Source organism: Chiloscyllium plagiosum, unplaced genomic scaffold, assembly GCF_037043375.1.
Source record: "Chiloscyllium plagiosum isolate Xiang-an unplaced genomic scaffold, Cpla_swu_hap1 HiC_scaffold_1, whole genome shotgun sequence".
Taxonomy (NCBI): domain Eukaryota; kingdom Metazoa; phylum Chordata; class Chondrichthyes; order Orectolobiformes; family Hemiscylliidae; genus Chiloscyllium; species Chiloscyllium plagiosum.
The window spans coordinates 102,183,269-102,205,280 of NW_028270139.1; the positions used below are offsets into that span (position 1 = coordinate 102,183,269).

At 42.2% G+C, this 22,012-nt stretch overlaps 1 protein-coding gene across 9 annotated transcripts in view; it reads right to left on the reverse strand.

Annotated features, from left to right (window-relative positions):
- unc13bb (unc-13 homolog Bb (C. elegans)) overlaps positions 1–22,012 on the reverse strand; it is a 640,614-nt gene that overhangs the window by 139,577 nt on the left and 479,025 nt on the right. For all 9 annotated transcript variants that reach the window (XM_087989458.1, XM_087989459.1, XM_087989467.1 and 6 more), the window contains 2 exons: positions 12,421–12,562; positions 7,767–7,936 (listed from right to left, as the gene is read on the reverse strand). In XM_087989458.1, coding sequence (XP_087845584.1) covers positions 7,767–7,936; positions 12,421–12,562 — 312 coding nt within the window. The remainder of the gene's footprint in view (positions 1–7,766; positions 7,937–12,420; positions 12,563–22,012) is intronic.

Genomic DNA, 22,012 nt, shown 5'->3' on the forward strand with positions numbered 1-22,012 from the left:
ATTTATCCAAATTAAACTCTAACTGCCACCCTTTAGCCCATTGAGCCAATTGACCAAGATCTCTTTGTAATCTTAGGTAACCTTCTTCACTGTCCACAGTACCACCAATTTTGGTGTCATCCACAAATTTACTAACTATGTCTAGAAATTCTCATCCAAGTTGTTATATAAATTACAAATAAAAAGTCTTGCCAGGTTTCTCTCAATTCTATATGCTTTAACTGTCTCTATCAGTCTCCTATACTGACCTTGTCAAAAGGTTTGCTAAAATCCATGTAAACTACGTTAATGAACTTCCCTCATCCACACACTTGAGCACATTTTCAAAATATTCTAACAAGTTTATTAGGCATGACCGCCACCTGACAAAGCCATGCTGACTATCCCTAATTATTCCATGCTTTTCTAAGTGGGCATTAATTCACTCCTTCAGAATTTTCTCAAATAGTTTTCCTATCAGTGATGTGAGACTAACCAGTCTGTAATTTCCTGCTTCCTCTTTACCAACCTTCTTGAAAAGTGGAACCATATTAGCCAACCTCCAGTCCTTTGGCACTTCCCCTGTGGCCAGAGAGGAATTAAAAATTTGTGGCAGAGCCCCTGCAATCTGCTACCTTGCTTCTCACAGCAACCTGGGATGGAATTCATCCAGGTCAGGGGATGTGTCTGTTATTAGGCCTTATAGAGCCTCGAATATCTCTTATTTCCTATATCAAACTGTGTAGGCTCTTCATAGTCACTTTTCCTGAATTCCATACTTACATTCTCCTTTTCCAGAGTGAAGACCAAAGATACATATTCATTTAACAACCTTCTGATATCCTGTGGTTTCATACAAGAGTTGCCCTCTTGATCCCCAATGTGAATTACTCTTTTCCAGGTTAACTTCTTCTGTTAAATACACTTATGTCTTAGGATTCTCCCTGGTCCTGTTCTACAGTCTTTCTTCATGCCCCCTTTCTGGTCTTCTATTTGCTTTCTTAAGTTCCTTCCTGCATTTCCTGTATTCCTCTGGCACTGCAGATGAATTACTCCCTTTGGACTTGCTAAAAGCTCTTAAGTTCTTACTCATCCAGTGCTCTCTGAAATGTTTGTTCCTAATTTCCCTCTGAAGCTTACATGTTTGTCCTGTACTCTCCCCAGCTCCTTTTTCAAAGCTCCCCATTGCTACACTGTAGACTTTCCTGTAAGAAGCTGTACCCAGTCAACTGTAGCCCGATGCTGCTTTATTTTAATAAATCTGCCCTCCCCTAATCCAAAGCCACCTTTTCCTTTGCCAAGAGCAAATTTGAACTGCATCGTGTTGTGGTCACTATCGCTAAAGTGTTCCCCCACAGCCACATCAAACACTTGGTTGGCTTTGTTCCCAGAACCAGATCGAGCACTAGGCCATTTCTTGTTGGGTCTTCTACGTATTGATACAAAAAGCTCCCCTGGATACAGATCAGTAAATCCACCCCCTCTAAACTCTTAACAATATGACTATCCCAATTTATGTTAGGAAATTTGAAATCCCCTAGAAAATTATTTCTCTTATAGATCTCTGTGAACTATCTACATACTTGCTCCTCTATTTCCCATTGACTCTTTGGGAATTACACTCCCAGTAAAGTGGCTGCCCCCTTACCATTCCTAAGTTCTACTCACAAAGCCTCATTTGAGGAGCCTTTCAAGAAATCATCTCTCTTTATTGCAGATTGACTCCTTAACTAATAGTGCAGCACTGCCTCCCTTTTTACACCCTTCTCTGTCTCACCTAAATATCCTATACCTCAGAATGTTGAGTTGCTAGTCTAGCCCTTCCATCAACCTTGTTTCTGTCATGGCAAAAATATCATCCTTCCATTGTATCAATCCATGACATTAACTCATCAGTTTTACCTGTTACATTCCTAGCATTAAAGTAAAGACCACCCACTTGCCTTACTCCCCTGACACTCAACATTGCTGAACCCACTGTGACTGGCTTCCTTTGCTGTAGCATGATGTATCAATATTCATCAATATGCTGTGTCTTCTCCCTCTGCCAGACCAGTTTACACTCCATCCAACAGCACCAGCAAAATATATTTGCAAGGATGTTGGTCCCAATATGGTTCAGGTGCAGACTGTCCCATTTGTACACGAGTGTGAAACTGCAGGGGATGGACACATTAGAAATGTGGAGCTTATTCAAGGAAAAGCTCCTGAGTGTCCTAGATAAGTATGTACCTGTCAGGCAGGGAGGAAGCTGTAGAGCACGGGAACCGTGGTTTACGAAGGAAGTGGAATCTCTGGTCAAGAGGAAGAAGGAGGCATCTGTTAGGATGAGATGTGAAGGCTCAGTTAGGGCACTTGAGGGTTACAAGGTAGCCAGGAAAGACCTAACGAGAGAGCTCAGTAGAGCCAGGAGGAGGCATGAGAAGTTGTGGGCGGATAGGATCAGGGTATGGCTTTCTATAGGTATTTAAGGAATAAAAGAATGACGAGAGTAAGATTAGGGCCAATCAAGGATAGTAGTGGAAAGTTGTGTGTGGAGTCAGAGATGATAGGGGAAGCACTTTAAGCACATTTAAGTCGTCATTGGACAACCATATGGACATACATGGAATAGTGTAGGTTAGATGGGCTTTAGATTTATATGACATGTGGCGCAACATCGAAGGCCGAAGGGCCTGTACTGCGCTGTAATGTTCTATGTTCTATTTCCCACATTCCCCAAAAACGGTCCCAGTGATCCAGGAATCTAAAGCCCTCCCCTCTTGCATTAACTCTTGAGCCATGCACTCATCTGTACTAATTTCCTATTTTGAATTTAAATAATTTATTTTCACCTGTTGAAAAATACAGCAAAATACAGTGAAAAGCTTCAAGTGTCATCACAATCCAGCTCTATTTGGAATAGGTTAAGAATAAAAAGAACAAAAAGGCATACCTGAAAGACAGTCCATCTTCCTTCCACCACCTCCACCATGAGACCTGAGTTGAATCAGCAGCGATACGACACTTGCACCACCATCCCTCTTCCACCATCTCACTGCCATCTACACCGTTGTAGGAGTTGCCACTCTTTAAGTACCATCTCTTCCTCCTTCACTGACAACAAGTCTCCTGTTGAACTCACACTCACCTTGCAACCAGCTGTTGCCGCAACATCACCGATAACTAGGAGTCCCTGTTCTGCTATCGCGCAGTCACTGCCTCACCAATGCCAGATGCCCCACTCTTGCCTGATTGCAAGCAGGAGTGACTTTGCTGCCAGGCCAGGCCACCATCTCGCCAAGAGTCCCACTCTGGCCACCTCCAAGATCGCACCTTGCCAGTGCTGCTACCCTAAAGAATCCCCTGCTGTCACCACCTACCTCTGATCACTGGAGGAGCTTTGTTATCACTGCTATCGCCCCAAACACCAGGAGGATGTCCTTGCTGCCACAAACGCCAGGAGATATTTGAAAACTCACTAGCACATGGCACTGGGTGTAATCTAGTGATTACGACCTTTGAGTCCTGCATTACTGCCTACTTCCCTGAATTCTTGATGCAAGACCTCATTTCTCACTTTGTCCATGCCGTTGGTACCAACATGTACCATTAGCTCTAACTCATCACCCTTCCTTTTCAGGATGCCTTGCTGTAGTTCAGTGCTATCCCTGACTCTGGCACCAGATACGTAACACACTACCATAGAATCATGTCATCAGCCACAGAAATGTCTGTCTGCTCCCTGACTAAAGAATCCCCTATCACTATTGTTCTTCCTTTATTATTCCTCACACCCTGTACTGCTGCTTGTGGTGCCAGAAACTTGACTCTGAAAGCAATCGTCCTCCAGTTGTGGTGAGAGTTCAAACTTTTCACTGTATTTTACAGTATTGCTCATTGCCGAGTACAAATGATAATAAATCATCATTCATTCATTGTCCATGAGGGCATACAAGTTGTGCTTCAAATATCTCACTGGCAAACATCAAACATAATGCAGCTGCAATTTAATATATTCAGTTTCCTCAGTGAGCCAGGAATGTATACATTAGAAACGATCCCCGTTCCCTCTCTCTCTGTGAATGGATGTCATGTTCTGGTGTGGTACTTTTGGATTCCTGCCAAGTTTACTGGATTATTTTTGATCACCTAGGTAGGTTAGAGATAAGTTACATATATTACAATCACAGAATGCTTTTCGGATAAGATGAGACAACTTGACCCATGGTGTCTAGAATAGCCCTCTGCAAGAGCAACTCAGTTAGTCCCATGATCTATCTTCACCCCTTTCTTTCCACAGGCATTTTTGCTAAGACAAAAATAAAATCTCCCATCAGTATGAAAACAGATAGTACAGTACAAAAGTAATGAAGTTGTGGTGAACTAGTATAAAACAGTAGGCTGCAACTAGTGTACTCTACTGTGACAAATTCAAGCACAACATTTTAAGAAGGATATAGAAAACAATTGACAGGTTGGGTCTATGAATGAGGGAGTGACATGGATAGATTAAAGATGAATTGAGCCACTCTTCTTGAAGGAGGGCATGTTGAAGAACGATGGGGTAGCTCAGTTGCTCTTGCAGAGGGCTGGCATGGACATGATGGGCCAAACCATTTCCTTCTGTACGTTGATGTATTGAATGAAATTTAGTTCCGAAATATTCAGGTGATCAGAACTACTCTGGCCCTAAATTCATTTGTCAAAAGTGATGTTCACCTAACCGGAAACAGTTGCAGCTCTTGCATACAGGAACTCAAAATAATTAGCACCCATTATAGAAGTCAGCAAACTGTTCAGGAGGTATACCATTCTGTGAAAAAAGAACTACCTCCTCACATCTTGCTGAGGCATAGCCCTTCACAACTTGGAATTCAGTTTACAAGACTGGTCCTTCCTAACTATTTAATTGAAACAGCCTGGGAAATTAAATCTACTCCTTCCATTATCTTGTGATTCTTAATCAGGTTGCCCCTAAGTACACACTTCTTTAAATTAGTAGTGGGATGATGGGTTGATTGTTAGTCTCCTGAACTCTATTATTCAACAATTCTAATTTGTGCAATATTATTGGAGACAATGAGAGACTTGAAGGTGCAAGAAAATCAACCACTGTACTTTTCTTGATCAATGTATTGTTTTATGCATTTTTTAAATTCATTCATGGGATGTTGGGAGAGGGGGGGGGGGTCTCTGATCAGACCATCATTTATTGCCCATTCCTAATTGCCTAGAGGGGTAGTTCAGACTCAGCCACATTGCTGTGGGTCTGGAGTCACATGCAGGCCAGACCAAGTAAGAATAGCAATTTTCTTCCCTAAAGTACGTTAGCAATCAGGTGGATTTTTCCATGAATCAACACATCGATTCATGGTTTTCATTTGACACTGTTGTGAGTACTACAAGTTATCTTTAATTTGGTTACCTATTCAGAAAGGGAGGTTATGCTACAGCTATATAGGGTGCTGGGGAGGCCACAACTGGAGTACTGCATTCAGTTTTGGTCTCCTTACTTGAGAAAGGATGTACTGGCATTAGCGGAGGCTCACTAGGTTGATTCCAGAATTGAGGAAGTTGGCTTATGAGGAGAGACTGAGTACACTGAGATTATACTCATTGGAATTTAGAAGAATGAGGGGGGAGTTTTACAGAAAACATAAGAAACGGTGAAAGAAATAGATGAGATAGAAGTAGAGTGGATTTTTCACTTGCACGTGAAACTCGGACAATAAGCCCGAAACATCGATTCTCCTGCTCCTTGGATGCTGCGTGACCTGCTGTACTTTTCCAGCACCACACTCTCCACTCCAATCTCCAGCATCTGCAGACCACACTTTCTCCAAGAGGGCAAAGCCTCAAAATTAGGGGGAGCAGATTTAGGACTGAATTGAGAAGGAACTTCTTCATCCAGAGGATTGTGAATCTATGGAATTCCCTGCCAAGTGAAGTGATTGAGGCTTCCTTAGTAAATGTTTTTAAAGCTAATATAGATAATTTTTGCAACAAAGAAGGAAATAGGGGTTATGGTGAGAGGGAGGGTAAATGGAACTGAGGCCATGAAAAGATCAGCAATGATCTTATTGAATGGCAGAGCAGGCTCGAAGGACCAGATGGCCTACTCCTATTCCTAGTTCTTATGTTTACTTCAGAACATTGTTTCTTCATGCAGACCTAATTGCCCATTTGTCACTAAGTAGCAAGTTATCAAGCAGATGTCAAAGCAATTTATTTTAACGTAATCTTGCAAGACATGACTAATTGCTTTCAGTCTTCATCCCTTTCACCTCAAGAAACAGTTTATTACAGAAAAAGTTATTGCTGATTCTTTCAATCTATTAAGTTATTAGTTGTGAAGTTTCCATTGTCACAACTGTCAGTTCCAGATTTTTATTGAATTCAAGTTCCATCACCTGCCGTGGCAAGATTGAAACCCACTCCTCAGAACTTACTTGGGTCTCTGGTCCCTGCCTACGGAACCGACTGACCCTGCATGGATTCCGGACAACATTCAAACCAATTATTAGGGACACCCGCACCAACCAACCCAACCGCCCCGTGGCTGAACACTTTAGCTCCCCCTCCCACTCTGCCAATGACATGCAGGTCCTTGGCTTCCTCCATCGCCAGACCCTGGCCACACACACCTGGAGGAAGAGCGCCTCATCTTCCGCCTCGGAACCCTCCAACCACACAGAATGAATGTAGATTTCTCCAGCTTCCTCATTTCCCCTCCCCCAAACTTATCTCAGTCCCAACCCTCAGATTCAGCACCGCCCTCTTGACATGCAATCTTCTTCCTGACCTCTCCACCCCCACTCCCTCTCCGGCCTATCACCCTCATCCTCACCTCCTTCCACCTATCGTATTCCCAGCGTCCCTCCCCCAAATTCCTTCCCCCATACCTTTTATCTCAGCCCGCTTGGCACACCAGCCTCATTCCTGAAGAAGGGCTTATGACCGAAACGTCGATTCTCCTGCTCCTCGGATGCTGTCTGGCCTGCTGTGTTTTTCCAGCACCACATTTTTCATCTCTGGATTAACAATCCAGCAATAATACCACTGGACCATCTGGTGCTCCTCCATACCCTTACCAAAGCTTCACTATCACCAAACTTATTTAAAGATCAAAATTGTCCACAGTATTTCAAGTAAGAATTAGCCAAGGTCTTACCCTGTGAATGCATCCCAGTACCCCTCTCTTTTCAGCTATTACTTTATAGCATTGCTCATGCAACTTTCGAGATGTCCAGGATAGAACACCCATATCTCCAGCTTCTTTAATGATCATTGAAGTGTGCATGAATGTTAACTATTCAACTTGCCCACATGCATAAAAGCACTTTGCCAAGGTATACGTCATGCGTCAGTCATGAGACCAATCGCTCAACACACCTGATCCAGTCATTTGCCATCTGTGCCAAGGGCAGCCAGGTAATTTGTCCTTGTCTTCTGCCAACTCTACATGTAGACTTGTGACAGTGGTATAATAACTCACATGGTTTATGCTTTCTTCATGAGGAACATTAACTTTTCCATCAAATTCCTCTCTATAGTAGTCTAAGGGCAACGGTGTAATCTCACTTTCTCAGGTCTACAGAAACTTATCTTTATTTCTTGTTGCTGCATCACCCAATCATCCAGTACTCTTAATTTTGTGCAGCATCAAGGGACTGAGGGGTAGAATTCAAGTTCTCATGCTAATTGCAAAGATTTAAGAGTTTTGAGAGGGTCACTGAACCTTCTGGAGTTGACATGTGAAAATTAACCCCATTTCTCAAATTAGCCAAAAGATTTTGTTTACTCACCCAGATTATACCAGACATCCATTTCACCACTTAGTGTCCGAACCTCAATGATTGTTTGCCCTAAGAAATCATCAGATTCTCGTTTTAACCTCTGTTTGACACGTGATTTGATGTCATCATCCTCATCCCACACTCGTACTTTGATTCGATCAGAGGAATTATGGCATTCACTGTGGAGCAAATACGATTTATATTTTCAAGTGATTTGCAGGAAGGCTAAAAGATAGCTAAAAAAAAATTCAGTGAGTTTACTCGGTGATTGTTTAAGGTCTATGGTAAACAACCAGTTAGAGCTAAACAAACTGATGTTAACGAGGGCATTTTCTTTGGACAAAACTTGGTCAAAGTAGTCGCAGAACGATGGGTTGAATGACTGCCCCCTGTATTTTCTAGTCCTCCAATTAGTGCAATATTATTGGAGACACGAAGAGACCCGTAGGTGCAAGAAAATAAGCCATCACTATGTGAGTGGAAGTAACAATATAATTTGAAAAATAAATTTAAAAAGCAGAAAAAACTAAAACACCTTTGAAGATTATGTACGTTACAAGGCAACCAGTCTAGCTAAAGAAAGCCAAGGTAATTTCTGCCCACATCTCAAAGTGCTCTCTTTTCCCTCTTCCCAAGGACAATCAATACTTTTAGAACAGTTCAGAATTTGCCTTTGTAAATGCAGATTCCACTTAAAGTGCATGATTTAAGATATGGTCATTTGTGACTGTTACTTTAAAATGGACTGAAATTCTGTGATCTGACCTCTACTCAAATTTGCAAACTCCCCACCACAATAGTGTTTGAATTACACGGTCTCAGATTTGGATATCTTTGCACTAGACTCGTGTCATTAAACCGATTTATAACTTTGATCTTCAAATCAGAATGGCAGCTGTTAGTGAATGTAAAGATAAAACTACAACCCAGTGAGAAAATTTTTCCCTGCATTTCTTTCACAAAAAGAAAGAACAGCATTAAAATTAAACATATCAATGACTATCAACATGCTGCTATACAATGTGGCAATTATTACAAAATGAAAACAGCTGAATGAATTATGCAAATTGAATGCATTGTACCAGGCTATTTTTAAATACAAGATTATGAAAAGATGAACAGTCTTCTTTGTGTCAGGTTGCAAGCATCAAACTAAATGGGAACTGAAAGATAGTATAGCTGTGACAAAATGGAGCACAGAAAGAGAAAGGTTAATGAGCTTGATACAACTTACAGAGTCAGATTTCAAAAACAGAAAATGTAGATGCTACATTTACAACATCCACAGCTCTTTCTGTTTTTAAATGTAGATGTTACCACCAGTTTAGTAATGTGTTCATTTGATAACTTCCAAAGCCTCAGTGGTTTTTTAGATTAGATTCCCTACAGTGTGGAAACAGGCCCTTTGGCTCCACACCGACCTTCCAAAGAGTAGCCCACCCACTCACTACCCTCTGACTAATGCACCTATCGCTATGGGCAATTTAGCATGGCCAATTCACCTGACCTGCACATCTTTGGACTGTGGGAGGAAACTTGATATAGCACAAACACATTTATCCTAACTACAAGTTTACTTTTAAACATCTTTTACCAAGTTATTTTCTTACTATTAAATTCTTCAGTTAAAAAAATAAAGTTAGGCTGAGGATAAGAAGATACAAGACCAGCATTAAGAAATTGACAAAAGTACAAGATTCTGTGATAAATAAGGTTCAGGAAGTAAAATGTAAACAGATTAGGAAGCATGTATAGCTTCATAAGAAAGAATAAGATTAATTCCTAGTCAAACAAGTTTATATACAATCACAAGATAACATGAAAGCATTCAAGTAATTATAACTAAATTACAGAATTGTTATGGTGCAGAAAGAGGTTGCTTCTGCACCCTCTGAATGAGCATTATTACTTCATGCTCTTCTCCTGCCTTTTCCCCATAACCCTGAATATTAATTTGGTTTAAATAATCATCCAATGCACTGATGATTACCTCCGTGGAATCTCTCTCCAGCATACTTTCAGGCACTGTATTCAAGACCCTAACGACTTTCTGTGTGAAAGGTTTCTTCCCCTGTCACAATGACTTGTTTTGCAAATTAGTTTATATTTGTACTCTTTAGGTCCCAGTGCTTTTGTGAGGGAGAACAGTTTCTCCCTATCCACTCTGTCTAGCACCCTCAGGATTCTGAAAACTTCGATCAAGTTTCATCTTGGACTTCTGCACACTGATAAAAACAGCGCCAATCTCTCAATCCATCTCCATAACAGATGTTTCTTATCAGTGGAACTAATCTCAACCTCCTTCTTACCAGTGTGCTTACGCCTTCTTGAAGTGTTGTATTTAGAATTGTACACCATACTCCACGTAAGGTCTAACATGTACCTTGTACAAGTTCCTCTTTAGTCTATGCACCTATTATTAAAATCAAGAACACACCAGATGGCCTCGTTCTTTAGAGACCACAATTTCCCTTCCCACGTGGTTAAAGATGCCCTCCAACGCATCTCGTCCACATCCCACACCTCCGCCCTCAGACCCCACCCCTCCAATCGTAACATGGACAGAACCCCCCTGGTGCTCACCTTCTACCCTACCAACCTTCGCATAAACCAAATTATCTGCCGACATTTCCGCCACCTCCAAAAAGACCCCACCATGAGGGATATATTTCCCTCCCCACCCCTTTCCGCCTTCCGCAAAGACCGTTCCCTCCATGACTACCTGATCAGGTCCAAGCCCCACCACAACCCACCCTCCCATCCAGACACCTTCCCCTTCCACCACAGGAACTGTAAAACCTGTGCCCACACTGTAAAACCTGTGCCCACACCTCCGCTCTCACCTCTATCCAAGGTCCTAAAGGAGCCTTCCACATCCATCAAAGTTTTACCTCCACATCCACTAATATCATTTATTGTATCCGTTGCTCCCAATGTGGTCTCCTCTACATTGGGGAGACTGGGCGCCTCCTAGCAGAGCACTTTAGGGAACATCTCCGGGACACCCGCTCCAATCAACCATACAGCCCCGTGGCCCAACATTTCAACTCCCCCTCCCACTGTGCCGAGGAAATGGAGGTCCTGGGCCTCCTTCATCGCTGCTCTCTCACCACCAGACGCCTGGAGGAAGAACGCCTCATCTTCCGCCTAGGAACACTTCAACCCCAGGGCATCAATGTGGACTTCAACAGTTTCCTCATTTCCCCTTTCCCCACCTCACCCTAGTTCCAAACTTCCAGCTCAGCACTGTCCCCATGACTTGTCCAGACTTGTCCTACCTGCCTATCTCCTTTTCCACCTATCCACTCCACCCTCTCCTCCCTGACCTATCACCTTCATCCCCTCCCCCACTCACCTATTGTACTCTATGCTACTTGCTCCCCACCCCCACCCTCCTCCAGCTTATCTCTCCACGCTTCAGGCTCACTGCCTTTATTCCTGATGAAGGGCTTTTGCCCGAAACGTCGATTTCGCTGCTCCTTGTGTGCTGCCTGAACTGCTGTGCTCTTCCAGCACCACTAATCCAGAACCTATTACTAAAGCTGAGGCAAACGTATGCTTTAATAGTTGCTTGTTTTACCTCTCATGCCACCTTTCATGATTTATGCACATATATACAAAAATATGTCTTATTTTGTACTGTTCTTTCTACCAAAATGTATTGCCTCACACTTCTCTGCATTGAATTTCATTTCCTACCTTTCTGCCCACTCTGTCAACATACTTTTGGAGGCTTACACTTACTTCCTCAACGTTTACAATGCTTCTGCAAACTTGGAAACTATCTTTTACACACCAAGATCTAAATAATCAATGGTTATCAGGAAAAGCACGGATTCAAAAATTGACCCTAGGGGAAGTACACTACAAATACACTCCATTCCTCCAGCCCAACACATATCCATTAACAATTACTCTTTGTTTCTTATCACACAGCTAATTTTGCATCAATGTTGCTACAGTCATTTTAGACACATAACTTTGATAATTTTCCTTATGAGTCTACTGTATGGCACTGTACTGAATACCTTTTCGATGCCCATATACACCACATCAAAAACATTACCCTCATTAACTCTGTTATTTATTCTGAAAGTTTCAGCAAGTTAGTTAAACATGATTTTCCCTTTTGAAACCTATGCTGGCTCATATGACAACAGTGCAGAAGTGATGATATTAGTTTGTTTAGCCATACCTATGACAACAATCTAGAACTGATGACATTGAATTGATCAGCTATGTCCAATTTCTAAATCTCATGGGGTGTATAATTGATGGCCATTTTGACAAAATCAAATGAAAACAGTGAATTAATTCAATGGCTGTACAGCCTACGCCTGTTCAATAAGTTTTACATTCCGACCGATGAAGAGTTAAAATTATCTATGTAACAATCTTTTTTGAAGTAGTGAAGTTCCTGAAGACAATCCTGACTACAAATATGGGCATTGCCAAAACCTCCCATTAAAGCCCAAAGAGCCCAGATACTTATTGAACTGGTGCAGGCAGAGGAAACAAATGTAATAAATATTTTACTTGTTACTTATAAATCTGAAAGCCTATAGTACCAATAGACTTTAAAAAAAAACTCAAATTACAATGAACAAAACCAATCAACCTTCTGGTTCATTTTAAAAATAAAAATCTGAAGCAGAAAACTTACAAATAAAATTTCTCTTCCCACACAGGATTTAGGTTTCCATAGATAGTTTTCGTTCTCTTCTTGGTTTTGCCAACCTGAACAGTGACATATGGATCACTGGAGCCAGTTTTATCCTTTGCTTGAAGTCCCTGAGCACATACCACTGCCAAGAGTTGGAAATCAAACATGAGCACAATTTGAATAGATTTTGAAGTCTTATAAGTCTTTTTTCCAACTAAGAAATAAAATCTTAGACTACAATAATCACCAATGCGTTCTCCATGATTACAGTGTCATCATAGTTTACGTTGAGCAAAAATCAAACATCTGTCCGATAAACGATGGAAGTCTTTGCATTTTATGTCATTTTTAATCATTTAAATTTACTCTTTAACAGAATTAAGAAAAAAAAAGTCAACCAGCTTAAGTAAATCTGTGTTTTATCAATGAAACTTGAAGCAAGATTTAATTCAGAAAATTTAGTTTGAAGAAGTATTTCAATTCAAAACACTGTTTATTTTCAATAACTGAATTAGTTTTACCAGCTTTTTTACCATAATTTCATGCTCAAAACTCTAAGGAGAATTAAGTGTGCACAAAAGCAATAAGAATACATGCAGAAGTAATTACAAAATTTATTATGACTATATATTTAGAAACTAAATGGCTGAACAAATCAGGAACTTGAGTTTATCCATTGCTTTAAAACATCCTCAAGACCGTTCAAAGTGCCTTCGATAAGGCTTTTGATATGGTGTTACACAAAAAAATTAGCATGTAAAGCTGAAGCACATGGAATTAGTGGTTGTGTACTGAAACGAGTTGAGAACTGGGGCTGACAGGAAAAAGCAAGCACGAATAAATAAGTATTTTTCTAAGTGGCAGCAGCAACTAGTGGGGTATCACAGGGATCCCAGCTTTTCACAAAATACTTCAAAGATTTAGATAAGGAAACTGCGTGTCATATTTCCAAATTTGCAGATCACACAAAGGTGCTGGGAGGAAATACTATGAGAAGCTTCATTGTGACTGAACAAATACATGGCAGCTGCAGTATACTGTGCATAAATGTGAGGCCTCCCACTTTGACAACAAGAACAGGTAGGAATATTTTATTTGAATGGCAACAGATTGGAAAAGGGGGAGGTTCAATGAGACTCCAGTGTCTTTGGAAAGAAAGTAAGCATGCAGGTAGAGAGGCAAATAGTATGTCGGCCTTCATAGTGAAGGGATTCTAGTACAGGAGTGATTGCTGGACATTGGTAACACCAATTCAAGAGTATAGTGTACAGTTTTGGTCTTCTTATCTGATGTTATTAGGGGAGTGAAAAGAAGGTTTACCAAACTGATTTCTGAGATCGTGGGACTGGCATGGGGGAGAGAAACTGGATCAGTTCGGACTATATTCACTGGTATTTACGAAAATGAGGAGGAGCTCTCCTCTAAAATTGTAAAATTGTAACAGGGATTAGACAGGGCTCTTATAGAACATAGAACATAGAACAATACAGCACAGAACAGGCCCTTCAGCCCACGATGTTGTGCCGAACATTTGTCCTAGCTTAAGCACCCATCCATGTACCTATCCAATTGTCGCTTAAAGGTCGCCAATGATTCTGACTCTGCCACTCCCACAGGCAGCACATTCCATGCCCCCACCACTCTCTGGGTAAAGGACCCACCCCTGACATCCCCCCTCTACCTTCCACCCTTCACCTTAAATTTACGTCCCCTTGTAACACTCTGTTGTACCTGGGGAAAAAGTTTCTGACTGTCTACTCTATCTATTCCTCTGAACATCTTATAAACCCGTCATCCTTCGCCGTTCCAATGAGAAAAGACCTAGCACTCTCAACCTATCCTCGTACGACCTATTCTCCATTCCAGGCAACATCCTGGTAAATCTTCTCTGCACCCTCTCCAAAGCTTCCACATCTTTCCTAAAATGAGGCGACCAGAACTGCACACAGTACTCCAAATGTGGCCTTACCAAGGTCCTGTACAGCTGCAACATCACTTCACGACTCTTGAATTAAATCCCTCTGCTAATGAACGCTAATACACCATAGGCCTTCTTACAAGCTCTATCCACCTGAGTGGCAACTTTCAAAGATCTATGAACATAGACCCCAAGATCCCTCTGCTCCTCCACTTTACTAAGAACCCTACCGTTAACCCTGTATTCCGCATTCTTATTTATCCTTCCAAAATGGACAACCTCACACTTGTCAGGGTTGAACTCCATCTGCCACTCCTCAGCCCAGCTCTGCATCATATCTAAGTCCCTTTGCAGCCGACAACAGCCCTCCTCACTATCCACAACTCCACCAATCTTCGTATCATCTGCAAATTTACTGACCCACCCTTCGACTCCCTCTTCCAAGTCATTAATAAAAAGTACAAACAGCAGAGGACCCAGAACTGATCCCTGCGGAACTCCACTTGTAACTGGGCTCCAGGTTGAATATTTACCATCTACCACCACTCTCTGACTTCGACCGGTTAGCCAGTTTCCTATCCAACTAGCCAAATTTCCCTCTATCCCATGCCTCCTGACTTTCCGCATAAGCCTACCATGGGGAACCTTATCAAATGCCTTACTAAAATCCATGTACACTACATCCACTGCTCTACCCTCATCCACATGCTTGGTCACCTCCTCAAAGAATTCAATAAGACTTGTAAGGCAAGACCTACCCTTCACAAATCCGTGCTGGCTGTCCCTAATCAAGCAGTGTCTTTCCAGATACTCATAAATCCTATCCCTCAGTACCCTTTCCATTACTTTGCCTACCACTGAAGTAAGACTAACTGGCCTGTAATTCCAGGGGTTATCCCTATTTCCTTTTTTGAACAGGGGCACAACATTCGCCACTCTCCAGTCCTCTGGTACCACCCCCGTTGACAGTGAAGACGAAAAGATCATTGCCAACAGTTCTGCAATTTTCTCTCTTGCTTCCCACATAATCCTAGGATATATCCCATCAGGCCTGGGGGACTTGTCTATCCTCAAGTTGTTCAAAATGTCCAACACATCTTCCTTCCTAACAAGTATCTCTTCTAGCTTACCAGTCCGTTTCACACTCTCCTCTTCAACAATACGGTCCCTCTCGTTTGTAAATACCGAAGAAAAGTACTCATTCAAGACCTCTCCTATCTCTTCCGACTCAATACACAGTCTCCCACTACTGTCCTTGATTGGACCTACCCTCGTTCTCTTGATGAGCAGGAAGTCCAAAACCACTGGTCCCAGCCTAAGGAGAAGAGGTCAGCCTTTTAAGACAAAGATAGGAGAAATTTGTTGATGCAGAGAGTGATGAGGCTGCAAAACATTCGGCTACAGGAAACTGTTGATGCCAAAACACTGAAGACTTTAAAGATAGATGTACATACAGCTGTTAGAACTAAAGGGATCAAAGGATGTAGGGATTAGCTATGATTGTATAGAATGGCACAGCAAGCTTGAAGAGGCCAGTAGCCTACATCTGCTCCTATATTCTGTTTTTATGTTTAGAGCTATGGACCCTGTAACTGTGGGCTTGTGCCAAAATTAGTAGAGCTGTTTCACAGGATAGTCAAGCAACAGTCTGACAAAGGACAAAGTCAGGACTGCAGATGCTGGAGATCACAGTCAAGAGTGTGGTGCTGGAAAAGCACCGCAGGTCAGACAGCATCTGAGGAGTAGGAGAATCGGTGTTTCAGACATAAGCCCTTATTCAGGAATGCGTCTCATTCCTGATGAAGGGCTTATGCCCAAAACATCGATTCACCTGCTCCTCGGATGCTGCCTGACCTGCTGTGCTTTCCCAGCACTAGACTCTCAACAACAGTCTGATATAGTTAAACTTCTGGAATACAATCAAACAAACATTCTAATCAGGAGCAGGAACAAGCCAATCAAACCACTGGGCCTGTTCTATCATTCAATAAAATCATGGCTTATACACAAATCCATATTCACCCCGACTCTGATCGCCTTTCAATCAATCCACTGCTGCCTTATAAATATCCAAGGGCTCTACTTCCATCACCCTTTCAGGGAGAGAGTTTCAGAGACTTGACCCTCAGCGGAAAATAGTCCTCTGATTTAAATGGGTGACCCCTGATTTTGACATAGCAAATTCTAGTTCTACACTCTCCCATTAAAGGGAACATCCTCTCCATATCTTCCTTGTCAAGACTCTTCAAGATCTTATATGTTTCAATCCTACTTTTTCAAACTTTACTGGCTCAAAATTTGGATTGCCTAACTTTTATTCACAAGACAACCTGTTCATTCCAGATTTTAGTATTATAAATCTTTTGAACTGATTACAACACAATTACATATTCCTTACGTAAGGAGACCAATATTGTACAGAATACTCCAGATGTAGACTCACCAATGTTCTGAATACCTGAAGCAGAACTGCCGTACTTCTGCATTCAATTCACCTCACAATAATCAATAACATTCCCTTTGTCTCCCGAATTACTTGGTATATGTGCAAACTATTTCTGTAATTAGTGCACTATTATACCCAGATCTCTATGAATCTCACCTCTTGTCCTTAGACTGGGACCAGTTTTGGACTCCCTGCTCATCAAGAACCCTGTCTAAGGCCTGTGGGAACTTTATAGGTTTCTATGAGAGCCCCTCCTTATTCTCCCTCTGAGTTCTGCAATCTCTCCCTGTTTAGATTAATCAAAGTGGGAGATTAAAATGTCCACCACCAGGATTAGCTTGGTAGCACCACCAATAACTAAGCTGTGCCATTTTTGCATAAAGGATGAACTGCTGCATGGAATTAACAAAAAGAGACAAATCTACCTCAACTCGTCCTCACCAATCTACCCACTGCAGACACACCTAAACAAACATCCCATATCTACAGGTTTCTTTTTATTCATGCTACTTGTGATTTCCGCAAAAAAAGTTTAATAATAAGACAAATACGCCCATGTTGACTCTGCTTGATTGCATAAATATTTTCTGAATGTTCTTCTACAAAATCCTTAACAATAGATTTCTAGCATTCTCCCTATGTCGGATTTTAGGCCAACTGACTTTCTGTCTCCATTGTTTCTTGAGGTTCAGTTGGCAGTTGGGAAGGCAAATGCCATGTTAGCGTTCATTTCAAGTGGGCTAGAAAACAAGAGCAGAAAGGTAATTCTGAGGCTCTGTAAACCTCTGTCAGACAGTATTTGGAACATTGTGAGCAATTTTGGGCCCTGTACCCAAGGAAGGACGAACTGTCATTGGAGAGGGTCCAGAGGAGGTTTACAAGAATGATCCCATTGATGAAGGTTTTGTCATATAAAGAGCAATTGAGGACTCTGCATCTCTACTTTAGAATTTAGAAGATGAGTTGGGGTGGATGGGATCTCATTGAAATTTACTGAGCAGCCTGGATAGAGTGGATGTGAAGATGACGTTTCCACTAGTAGGAGAGACTAGGATTAAGGTCACAGCCTCAGAGTGAAGAGGCACCCTATTCAGTCAGAGCATGGTGAATCTGTGGAACTCAGTATCACAGATGGCTGTTGAGGCGAGGTCTCCGTCATTTAAGACAGAGATAGATAGCTTTTGATTAGTAAGGGGATTTAAGATTATAGGGAGAAGGTGGGAGAATGGGCAGCATACTGGCTCAGTGATTAGCACTCTGCCTCAAAGCGCCAGCGACCTGAGTTCGATTCCAACCTTGACTGTGTGGAGTTTGCATATTCTCCCTATATCTGTCTGAGTTTCCATCAGGTGCTCCTGATTCTTCCCATAGTTCAAAGATGTGTAGATTAGGTGGATTGGTAAATAGTCCATGTAGGTTCTCCATGGTAAAACAAAATGTGGGGTAACAGTGATAACGGTGGGGGGCTGCGCCTGGGTGGGATGGTCTTCAGAGGGTCGGTGAAGACTCAATAGGCCGAATTACTCTTTCCGACTGTCGGCATCCTATCAATGGGGTTGAAAAACATACCAATCATGATCGAATAGCAAAGGAGATATGATGGGCCAAATGGCCTAATTCTGCTGCTTTTTCTTATGGTCTTAAACTGTCAGCCCTGATTTCGAAGTCAATTCTGCAGCTAGGTTAATCAGTGAAAGCAAAACTCAAATCTAAATGGCAAAAATGTGATCAATTTACTTTCAGCAATTTAAATAAATCGCTAAGTCTGAGAAAATGCTGATTTCCTACATTGTACATTAAAAAAATACATGGTCCAAAGAAATAGTACAGAGATGAAGATGAAGTAATGAAGACAATCTGATTTTCATCTATTAGTTTAAATGGATGGAAAATTAACTCCAGTTGTCCCCATTAGTTTCACTTCTATATGCTCTGTTTCAGTGATCATTTCATGGCCAAGAACTAAAACAGAGTAATTGCAGAGGTTTCATCAGAAATAGGGCCAGCAATCGAGATCTCCAGTAACCAGATCAGTAAAGAGACAAAATTACCAGTCACTTGGACAAATATGGATTAATCAAGGAAAGCATGGACTTGTTAAAGTCAAATGGAGTTAACCAATTGAGTACAAGAACAAGGAGGTACAGCAAACTTGCATGAGACACTAGATCAGTCTCAACTGTAATATTGTATCATGTTCTAAATGTGAAAGAATTGGAGAGTGCATAAATTTTTTGGATAATAGTTCCAAGGATGAAAAACAATTGTGAAGATAGACGAACAAGTTGGGACTGTGCTCCTTGGGGATGAGAAAACAGAGAGGGAATTTGATAGAAAAATCATGAGTAAATAGGAAAAAAAAGCTTCAAATTTACAGTAATTCATAATGGAAGCAAAAATAATGAGAAAACAGTTATCATACAAGTGGTTAGAGTCTGGAATGCACCCCCTGAAATTGTGATGGAGGCAGATTCAGTTGAATTCAATTTAATTAAAAACAAATAGATGGTTATTTGAAAAAGAACATTAGGTAGAGTATGGAGAAAAGGTGGCAGACTCGCACAAAGTGACATAGGTCATTCTGCTATAACACGTTTCGTTAACATGAATTCACGATAACGTGATTGACAAATTGGGGACATTGTTATAAAGCGTGAACTTTTGAAATATTTTTTGGCTATAATGCAATTACATCACCAACACTCGAAGTGCTGTTTCTAAAGCCCAATTTTTCTATAATGCTGGGTTGCACAAAAACACAACCATCGCGTTATGGGAGAACTACCTGTATATTGAATGGCCTCCTCGTGTGCTGACAGCCTTTCCGCCCACTGAGTCTGCACTGACATAACTAGCAGTAAAAGTGCATTAATCCCAGTTTCCAGTATTTGTCTCCCTCCTATAGGAAGGATGTTGTGAAAGTTAAAAGGATTGACAAAATATTCAAAAGGATTTTTCCAGGGTTGGAGAGTCTGAGCAATAGGGAGAGGCTGAATTGGCAGGGCCTGTTTTCCCTGAAGCATCAGAGGCTTAGGGTTGACCTTATACAGGTTTATAAAATCATGAGGGGTTTGGATAGAATAAATAGACAAAGTCTTTTCCCTGGGGTGGAGGAGTCCAGAACTAGAGGGCATAGGTTTAGGGTGAGAGGGGAAAGATATAAAAGCCACCTAAGGGGCAACTTTTTATTACAGAGGGTGAGTGTGAACATGGAATGGGCTGCCAGAGGAAATAGTGGAGGCTAGTACAATTGCAACATTTAAAAGACATCTGGATGGGTAAATGAATAGGAAGGGTTGAGAGGGGTATGGGCTGGGTGCTGGCAGGTGGGGCTAGATTGGGTTGGGATATCTGGTCGGAATGGACCAGAATTGCTGATAAAACTGGGTTACTATAAAGGCCAGCACTTTAAGATCATTAATGATCTTCTCAGAGGGTCAGATGCAGTACTGTTCTTCTAACCTTGCATTCCATTTATGTAGTTAATATGTTGGAATAATGCGTGCAATTCTGGTCTCCTTCCTATCGGAAAGATGTTGTGAAACTTGAAAGGGTTCAGAAAAGATTTACAAGGATGTTGCCAGGAAGGCTGGAAGGCTGGATGAAGCCAGGAAGAGCCTGAATTGGCGGGGGCTGTTTTCCTTGGAGTGTCGGAGGCTGAGGGGTGACCTTATAGATGTTTATAAAATAATGAGGGGTTTAGATAGGATAAATAGACAAGGTCTTTTCCCTGGGGTGGGGTAGTCCAGAACAAAAGGATATAGGTTTAAGGTGAGACAGGAAAGATTAAAAGGGACCTAAGGGGCATCTTTTTTCACGCAGAAGGCATTTTGTGTATGGAATGAGCTGCCAGGGAAAATGGTGGAGGTTGGTACAATTACAACATTTAAAATACATCTGGATGGGTATATTAATAGGAAGAGTGATATGGGTGGTGAAATGGGGACAGGTTAAGTCAGACAGAGGGTATAATCTGATTGGTCAATTGGAGGAATGAATCTGGTTAGTGACTGGGAGGAGAAGTAGGGAGGGGGAGGGGCTGGGAAGGGAGTCGAGGGAAGGGAAGAGAGGTCATTTGAAATTGGAGAACTCAATGCTGAGTCTTCTGTGCTGCAGGCTACCAGGCGGAAGAGGAAATGTTGTTCCTCCAATTTGTGGTTTGGTTCGTTGTGGCAATGGAGGAGGCCAAGAATGGTCATGTTGGAAAGGGAGTGGAAAGGAGAATTAAAATGGGCAGTGACTGGGAGGTCTGGTCGGCTCATGCGGGCCCGGCTGAGATGTTCATCGAACCATTTCCTAAGTTTACGTTTGGTTTCCCCGCTGTAGAGAAGACCACATCGTGAGCACCTGATGCAATAAACTACATTTATTGCGAAGGGAATGGTACTTGTGGAAGGCAGACAAGGGTGAGGAGGATCCTTGGTTTGCGCCACTCTCCCCACCAACCCCCCTGAATCCCTAGTTACCTTCCCCCGCAACCGGAAAAGGTGCAAAACCTGCCGGTACACCACTCCCCTCACCTCCATCGAGAGCCCCAAACAGTCCTTCCAAGTGAGACAGAGGTTCACCTGCCTCTCTTCCAACCTAGTTTACTGCATCAGGTGCTCACGATGTGGTCTTCTCTACGTCAGAGAGACTAAATGTAATCTGAGAGAATGGTTCTCCGGGCATCTCAGCCAAGGCCAAGGGGGCCAATAGGACCTCCTAGTCACCACGCATTTTAATTGTAGGTCCCAACATTGAGTTCTCCAACTTCAAATAACGTCCCTTCCCTCCCCTCGACCCCATTCCCAGCCCCACCCCCTCCCTTCCACTCCTCCCAGTCACCAACCGGATTCATTCCTCCCACTGACCAACCACATTGTACCCTCTCCCTGTCTTCACCTATGCCTACTTGACCACCTTGCCCCCACCACCCCCTTGATCTGCAGCTCCCCTTACACCCACCTCCAGTCCTGAAGGCGGCTTACACGTGAAATGTCGACTTCTCCACCTCCGAAAGCTGCCTGGCTTGCTGTATTCTTCCAGCCTCCTATTTGTCTACCTTCCTGCTCCACTATCTTCCCAGGCAGTGCACTCCACCATCCACTGAGCAAAAATGCTTTTCCCCAAATCCCCTCTGAATCTCCTGCTCCTCACCCTAAAACTATGCACGCTTGTGATCAACCTCCCAACCAAGGGGAACAGCTGCTCTCTATTCACCCTGTCCATATCCCTCAATCTTCTGC